At 40.6% G+C, this 8,842-nt stretch overlaps 1 protein-coding gene across 1 annotated transcript; it reads right to left on the bottom strand.

Moving 5' to 3' along the window:
* Positions 1-5,612: 5,612 nt before the first annotated feature.
* Positions 5,613-8,312, bottom strand: LOC103707376 (aquaporin NIP1-1-like). Its single transcript, XM_008791831.6, has 5 exons — positions 7,875-8,312; positions 7,008-7,229; positions 6,707-6,904; positions 6,210-6,271; positions 5,613-6,031 (listed from the first exon to the last, which is right to left on the bottom strand). The coding sequence occupies exons 1-5, from the start codon at positions 8,040-8,042 to the stop codon at positions 5,812-5,814; spliced, it is 870 nt and encodes a 289-aa protein (XP_008790053.2). The 5' UTR covers positions 8,043-8,312; the 3' UTR covers positions 5,613-5,811.
* Positions 8,313-8,842: the final 530 nt, after the last annotated feature.

The raw sequence follows: 8,842 nt of genomic DNA, 5'->3' as shown, positions 1-8,842 counted from the left end.
AATAAAGAAAAAAAGAATTAGTGGCCATATTCCGCTAACCATCTCTAGCATCGAATAACCTTTTGAGATTGAATTTGTTCCATCTAAATAGTCTTGGGCTTGTTCAATACTGAATATATATGGTTAACAAAGTGATGGCACCAGTTTTATATCCATCAAAGTTACCAACTACTTTTGCTCCTCGTTTCTTCTTTTAATGAGGAGAAAATGATTTTTTGGTTCCCCCACGCGGAGAGGCGGAGGAGGAAACAAGTCCCGGAGTGTAACAACTCAAATTTTGGGCTCGTAGGCAGGCTTAGAGTGGCCAGGCCTAGCTCGACCCATAGCAGCTCAGTCCCGTGGGCTTGTGGGCCGATTCGAAAAGGCCAGGCTCAAGCCCGACCGTTCCTTGTAGCACGATGCAAGTAGAGAAGAAGACTCCTATGCCCTGTGGCACGATGCAGGTGGAAATCGGAGTTATTTGGGGCAATCTGAGTTCGATTCGAACTCTAGGATTACACCTATTTAACTCTCCTCCTCTAATTTCCACCACCAGAATCACCGAGAATTGCTTCTTCAAATCTCCTCCTTTGATTCCTTGCCAGAACGTCGCCGAATTTTTGCTGGACCGAGGTAAGAGTCCTTTTTCTTCTTCTAACCATGTTTTGGTATTCATTTGCTTCGATTTGAGCCGGCATTCGCCAAAGTTGCATCCGAAATAGAGTACCCCGGTTTCGGTCTTCTTTCACTGAACTTTGCCACCACCGGTCACTGGTTCGGCCAGAGCTGCATGGCCCTGCCACCCCTTGGCCCTGCACGGGAAGGGGGGAAGGAAAAAGAAACAGAGAGGACGAGCCTCCTCATTCGTGAAGAGAGGAGAGAGAGGGGGTTTCTCTCTCTTCTCTCCCTCTTTCTCTCACCTCTCTTTAGTTTCTCTTGCTTTCTTCTTTTTCTTTCTCTCTTGGTGTCTTTCTCTCTCTAGTTGAACCGGGTAGGTGGTGACGGGGACTCTCGAGACCAGGTGATGGACCCTTGGTAGATGCCAATAGGCGGTTCAGGATACTAGTCTGCTGTTTGATTTTCTTTTGATAATTGAGTTTGATTATGTAGAGGAAGAATCATTTGCGCAAAAAGGTGCTGATCGGAGTACTCTGTACTTCAGCTCGTAGGCTGTGAAGCAGGATAGCTATCATTGTGTTTAGTCAATCTTCGGTAGAGATAAGAATATTTGTATTTGAATCACCATATATATATATATATATATATATATATATATATATATATATATATATATATATATATATATATATATATATATATATATGTTTATTGGTTTGTATCGCTGAATTTGCATCATGAGATTTATATCGATTTGGCATGTGACGATATGCTTTTATATAGTTTTCGGTACAAATATATTTATATGGTTATTATACATATCAGATGCTGAGAATATGATCATGTAAATAAAGATACCTTGAAGTTGAGAGAAATTCATTGTATATGTAATAATTGATTTGACAATAATAACAGATAAATCAAACGAATATGATATGATTTGGACTGACCTTGTTATAGCGCCCATAGGGCGGACACATGAAAAGCCTCCATGAGCTTATGTGTGGGAAGCCCCCACGGCTATAACGTGGGCCGAAGAACCGCCACGGGTTTCATTGGTGGAAGTCTGTTAAGAAAGGGGGTCATCTTAACTACTGATGGATTTGTGCATAATAGAAGGTGTACAATGCTTTTAAGATAATTTTTTTTTGTGACTCAGAAATAGAACCTTTTGAAACTTATAGAATAGTACCTGCTGATAGATGTATAAGATGTGGTCATAGAAGTAAAATAATGAAATTTTATGACTGTTATGTATTTCAGATGACACCAAGGGAAGGAAGTTCTGGAGCTGTGGCATGATGCTTTCAACAGAGGGACCATAATCAAAATGAAGCTTGATGTTCATAAGAATAGCTACTATTGATCACAAATTAGATAGATTTCTCATTTTCTGATTTAAAATGAAAATAGATAGGTGCGAAATTAGTGTTGCTTGGGAAATTTGTGCTGCACATCATTTGACGTAGCCTTCTACATTTGTTTTGTAGACAAATATTTGATAGAAAATCTAGAATCAAATTAAGATAGGTGGCTTTTTATTCTTTAAGACTGGGTACTTTATAGAGAGATGCATTAATTCATACTGGTGGAAAATGCATTTGTTTATGGTTCAGTCGGAGGACTAATCTTGACCACCTTTTCGAAGGGAAAACTGATATTTTGGTGGTGCAGTTAATAAAATGGAAACATTTTAGCATGCTATCATGTTAAAAAGTTGCTTACTGTCTGCAATAAGATAGTAGTGCTGGCAATTATTGACTTAAAGCACAATATGATAGTTGCTGGAATGATAATGTGAAACCATATTGTTTCTTTTAAGGTTCTCAACTCTAAGTCCCTTTTCATCTCATGTCACCTCACCTCATCTCCCTCCCTCGGTGGGGGTGGGTTTTTATTTTATTTTATTTTATTTTTTGGGAGGGTGGGGTCTTGATGTTATATTTTGTTAACCATTCCTGATTAGTTCTAATCATAGACCACATAACACGAAAACCACTAAATTAAATGCACCAACAACATATTGCTATATGAAAATGAAACTATCTGATGGTGGTTGTTTCTGCTTTTATTGCAGTCATATTGCACATATGATGACTTTCATATCGTTATAGTGACCATGCTATTTGGTTGTATACATGTTATAGCAATAGCAACTGTTGTAACAATCAAAAAGACCATGGATGCAGCATGCACCAGTTTCATGTCTTCCACCTTCATCTTGAATTTTCAGAAATTTTCAATTAAATTCGTTATGTAACTACGGACCTCCTCTCTCAAAAAACACCTGTCAGTGAAACCATCTTGAATATCATGACAAATTTATGCATAGTTATTAGGACATTCAAGATGCTTCACTGATTTTTTGACTGGAAACATGTTATAACATAGAGACCATTATAATGGCCATTATGATGTTATACTGGTTGTTATAAAAAAAAGCATTGGTTGCCCTGCTGAAGTGATGGGGACCAGCTAAGCTTCAATTTTCAGTGCCTATCTCGAATATGAGAGAAGCCCAAAGCTCATGCTTGTCATTATCCGTTTGCATCTCTCCCCGGATGTTTTCATCTTCTTCTTTGGTGGGAACCCTGTAAACAGATAAGCACTTGTTCTTTGGTAAATGAATTACTTTGATATATCAAATGAATGCACTTTGTCTCTAATATCTTGCCTCTTCGCACCTTGGTTTTTACTGGTGTATGGATCCGGCATTATACACCGGCCTGTCAGAGAGCGATTGGCGTCAAATGAGGCTGACAGGCCCGGTCAGGTGGCAGTTTCAAATGCAACAAGGCGGCAGTTGGCAGGATCTGGTGTCTAACTTGGCCTAGACCGATTGCAAATGCTTTAATGAGGCGAACAAGCAACCTTCTCGCTGTAGTAGCTTAATAATGCCAGGACTGAAGCTCAAAAATGTTTTAGCCTGAATAACCGAGCAATTATTGTTCTTGGTCACCAGGAGGCCAGGATAATGTGAGCAAAATGAATATTAATAAAAATTTAGAGTTTTTGCAATGTTACAGATGCAAACTGTTCTCTCTTCCTCAACCCTTTTCGAATTCCTTTTTCTGACGTGCATTTGTTACATACATGCATACATATATACATACATACATACGTGCATGCATACTGACATACATACATAGATATTAATTCAACATGTGGTATGATGTGTGATGTATCATACGGTGTTTGGAATTTGATAGATATATACAGCATTTGCATACCTTCTGTGGCGTGGTGTCAGGCATGCTGCTGCCATTGGCCTCTTGAGTGGAGGGTGCTCGTGTTAACCCGTGTGCTATGCATGGCTGCTTGCAACCCCATGCAAAGCCCCTCTAGGCCAATGGCTGCGTGCGCAGAGAGCGGACTCATGCTTGAAGATGGCAATCTTTTTTCGTGGCTAGGGTTGAAATCGGATATTAATATTTCATATCGATATTTATTTTGTTTGATGAATATAGATACATATGTTAGTCCGATGAAAAAATTTATATATTTATTTGTTTTAAATGGATATGAATATAAATCGGATGCTAAAAGTATGAATATAAATATGAATATAAATTAGATAATAAATTTTATAGTCATAGATATTAGTAAGTTGATGACAAATCAAGCTAATACCAAATTAATATGGTCATTTATTTTTTACAAAAAATATAAGTGCCATATAAAATTAAATATAGTTATAAATGAAATCGAATACTCAGATAGCAGACCCAACGGATCATTTGGATCGGGTTGGATCCCTCGCCTCAGTCCTTTTTCCTTGCCACCCTCTCCAAAGCCCGGTCCGACCGCCGCTGCCGCCGGGGCTAGAGTCGGGAAGGGTTGACGATGCTGTACTTGCCGATGGCCATAGCGTGGAGCTTGATGTCCTCGAAGATACACTTGGGTTTGTCCGATTGGAGGTCGAAGCAGAGGGATCGGGTAGGCGAGGCGAAAAGAGAGGCCAACGCCAAGTGGATACCCACCGATCCTCCTCCTCTAATTTCTGGCCCTATCTCATCCTGATTCACAGAAGGACAAAAAGAAAAAGAGTGGACGCTTTCCTTTTTTTTCTTTTCTCATTCTCCACTCCTATGGTCGGATGGGATAAGGAGGTGGTGGGTATTGGGGCAGAGGAGATCGGAGAGGAGATGTGAAAACCGGTTGAAGATTGCGACGCCGCTGAAAACGTGAGCTCTGGACGCCAGCGGAAAATAAATATGCCGCTGGCTCCTACGACGCGAACCCATAGCCATAAATGCTCTGGCTGATCTACCTGATGAAATGAAATGGGCATTTAATGTAATATTATGTGGCTGGTTGATCTACCTCACTAGTCAAATGGGCATTTAATGTAACATTACGTGTGGAAAACCAGCATAGAGTCTCAAACGGATTTTTGGCCAAATTATTTATTATTTATGTTAATTTTTAATTATTTTATATATGGGTCGCTCGGGTCTGAATTTGGTAAATAGAACGGTCCAATTTTAAGACCCGATCCGACTCCGCAGGTCTTCCGATTCAGATCCGAGTTGGGTCTAACCGGGGCGGGGCGGGTTGGGTCATGGGTAAACCCGACCCATTTGCAGCCTTAGATACAATTGAGAATCAGACATCAAAGCAATGGTCGACAATTTCAACTCACTATGGGACTCATCAGTAATTTTTCTCATATAATGACCTCACATGGTTCTACACCTCTACGGCTGTGATTGGAGAACTTTTGCGTAATCAAGGATTTTGTAAGAATCTTAAAAGCAATTTAGCTTCAACTTTATTATTATATTGAATAAAGTTGGCTCCTCCGTCCTTGATTTACCTTTCGTTGAAACCAACCCAACCCTCTGGTTTGCCAACCCAACCCTTTTCCCCCTCCCTATTCTTATTTTCACTTGTTTTAAACAGGATTCCTCCCATCTTTATAGATAAAAAAACTGTTTAAGTTGAGCAAGACCTTTCCTTGATTTGAAATATTCCCTGATACTTCATAACAATATGGGTCGCAAGGTATCTGAGAATTGTTCCAAATTCCACTACCAGAGCTCTATTCATAGAAAGCGAGAGACATTTAAGAAAGCATATAGTTACAAATAGTCTCCTTCCATGGGGAAACTTGCATCACACGCTATTGCAGAGAGAGTCTCTTTCTGTATACATTGATAGGAGGAGGAAAAGGAAATGGCTACAATAGTGTTTCTTTGCCTAGAACTAGACGTTTTAGTTGGAGTTGCTCCTGCCGAAGCTTTTAAGGAATGAGGTGCTCTTGGTGATCTCGCGCAGGGGCTTGTTGGTGAAGCGGATGAGGTTGTAGGCCCATGCTCCTGCAACTGCGCCACAGATAGGCCCAACTATGTACACCCAAATACCCCGGTACCGGTTACCCACAATTGCTGGGCCTAGGCTCCTCGCTGGGTTCATCGATGCTCCTGATATAGGGCTGTCACCCAAAAAAAAAAATAAGGGAAACTAGATTCGTGCAACTTTCGAACAAGAGAAAAGGTTTCCAAACAAGAATTGTGACCCAAACATGCTACATCATGCACCAAAAAACCTTAAAAAAGAAAAAGAATAAGTTTTTTCATTATAGATTTGAATGGCTGGTTATGTTTGAATACCCGGCAATTAGCACATTTAGTAGGACGGTAGCTCCAACTGCTATCCCTGCCAATTCTCCAATCTGGACAATAGAAACGGGTAAATAAAATAAGATCGCCATTATGAACAAGAGAAAGCTAAGAAGTTTAATCAACTCTCGTGCAACCCAAAATGGAACCAGAGTACATTTCGAGCATATAAAAATTTGGATGAAACTTCTCCAAGAAAGTAGTTTTGCATTTCATCCTTATCCTGCAACTCATCCTCATCCCACAATTGATGTATATATATAGCCTTGTAACATATGGTGTAATATACAAAAAAAAAAAAAAAAATCTTTCTTTTCTTTCTCAAATATTCTACTTGTTTGATATGTTATCAGAGCAGAGGTCTTGAGTTCGAACCTACACTCTTTAACTTTATTATTAAAAATTTTACATGTTGGATTCACTTATTAAAAAAAATAATATAAAATATATAAATAAATTTATCTCATCCTACCGGCTTTAACGCTTACCGCTCTGTTGTCGGTGGCCACACCAGATATCACAAACATGAGTAAGAAGGAGATGATGAACTCGAGCACCAGGGACTGCACATCCGAGCCAGTCGGAATTGTTCCTGCAAAGAGCTCACGTTTCCCTCCAAACAGCAGCCGCAGCGTACCACTTGCAAGGATGGCTCCCAACAACTGAGCTGATACGTATACCGGCACCTGCGCGTAGGCAATATATATAGGTGGAAACAAGAACTTGAGATAACAATGGTCGTATCGAAAGCATAGAATTCTCGAACATGGAAGCAATGAAGCTCCGAACCTGCTTCCATGGAAACCTCCGGCATGTAGCGAAGGCAATGGTGACGGCAGGATTGAAATGAGCTCCGGAGATGTGACCGACGGAGTACACCATGACCATGACCACCAGCCCCCACACAATGCATACGCCAGGGAATGTAACACTGCCCTTGCTTAGATTCACCGTCACTGAGCCACAGCCGGCGAATATCACGAAGTAGGTCGAAAACACTTCAGCCATGATCTAAAGATAAATTGGGGTGGGGGAGGAGAAAAACAGTCATCATCTCTATTGAGTAATCAGGGTGTTGGCCAACTACTTACAGCCACAGCTTTAAAAGGCCAACCCCTTGCATCAGAAAAGGAACTGGATTTTATCTATATGTTTGGAAACCCCCTTATTTACTTCTTTTTGAGAGAACATGCCAGTAAAAGTCGTACCTAACAAATTGGTAACAATTTATATATGTATATATATAAAGAATATTGATCTTGGTGGGTCTTGCTTTCTTTTACGTTTAATAAAAATGATGTTGGGGTTTAGAATCAAATCCAATTAACTGATCAAAGATTGAAAGTAAGAATGGTCGAACTGCCCAACGCCCTCCAAGCACGATGTATTTTTATTGAAACAAAGACAGAAATCGCAACAATATATATAGATGTATTGGAGAACTGCAACTAAATTTGATTCTTTCTCGGAGAAAAACGAAAAATTCCGAACACAGACTTCGATCCATTGGAAATAGGAATCTCGAACAAACACAGGCTAAGATAGAAAAACTATATTGAAGTATTCGTTTAATCCACCTCCGAAAAATGCGGACAGGAGAATAAGAAAGAAAGAACAAGGAATGGGATTATAAGATATGGGAGGAGGAAGTTTGACCTTTTGGAAGAAAGGAACAGAGAGACCAAAGGCACAGCCTTCGTCAGAATTTCCACAGCCAGGGTGTGGAATAGAACGCTCCTCGTCTCTCGGAAACCCAGTGTTTCCCTCCTCCATAGATCTCCCCTGCATCCCATCAGCAGTCGAATTCTCTCCACTCCCTCCCATCTCTCTCTCTCTCTCTCTCTCTCTCTCTCTCTCTCTCTCTCTCTCTCTCCAACCCCAAGAGAGGCACTGAGAGCAACTCCAAGGACAAGGGAGAAACCTTCGACTTGGGCTCCTATTTATCGTCAGTTGGAGGCCCGGAAAGGGGGGAGTAGGAGAATACCTAGTTGACCGGTAGAACTCGTATTCTTGGCCGAAGTCACGGGTATGAGCGGTGGAGTGAAGGAATGATGGGAAAGAGGTCTAACCGGGGAATGGTTTGGAAGGTGTGAAGGCCTGACTCTGGCTTCGGACACAGGCGGAAAAAACCAGGATGGGGAAGGGTGAGAGCATTAAAAGCTGCCCCATCGACCCGCCCCCCTTCAATGCGTTTAAACAAAATGTCAAATTTCTACAAGGTGATTTTTATTTACCTTGCTTTCCTGCAAACAGTGTTTGGGAGGAGGTGGGGACACTCATGAAAGCTACAAACACAAAATACAATAAATTATAAGCCCTAGTATTGTTTCTGCCTAAAATCTGATCAGACCGAGTTAGGTAATTTGGCAATAGGTGATTGATCGGCTCAGAGGGAATTGGTCCAAGTAGTTTAGGATCCGACCTGTAAATAAAAAAAATCAATCAGGGATTGCCGGAACATATTCAATTGGGATCCTTCTGCTTAGGTCAAGTGGAGTTTTAGTCAAAGAGTAGAGATTTGAGAGTACGAGCAATGAGCTAAAAGCAAGATGAAAGTCCTCTTACTTAGGGTTCTTTGGTCTAATTTATAGAGAGAAGAGGGTGAAAGTCCGTTGTGATTTGAT

Source organism: Phoenix dactylifera, chromosome 5 (genome assembly GCF_051530095.1).
Source record: "Phoenix dactylifera cultivar Ajwa chromosome 5, Ajwa_hap1_PhDact_Kaust_v1.1, whole genome shotgun sequence".
NCBI classification, from domain to species: domain Eukaryota; kingdom Viridiplantae; phylum Streptophyta; class Magnoliopsida; order Arecales; family Arecaceae; genus Phoenix; species Phoenix dactylifera.
This window is presented reverse-complemented; position numbering and strand designations above follow the sequence as displayed.

What these genes read in the sequence shown, in the direction of transcription:
- LOC103707376 (XM_008791831.6), bottom strand. Translation starts at nt 8,042, where the DNA reads ATGGGAGGGAGTGGAGAGAATTCGACTGCTGATGGGATGCAGGGGAGA. An exon ending in GGAGGTTTCCATGGAAGCAG is followed by an intron (nt 6,905 to 7,007) that starts GTTCGGAGCTTC and finishes GCCTACGCGCAG; the next exon opens with GTGCCGGTATACGTATCAGC. An exon ending in CTAAATGTGCTAATTGCCGG is followed by an intron (nt 6,032 to 6,209) that starts GTATTCAAACAT and finishes TTTGGGTGACAG; the next exon opens with CCCTATATCAGGAGCATCGA.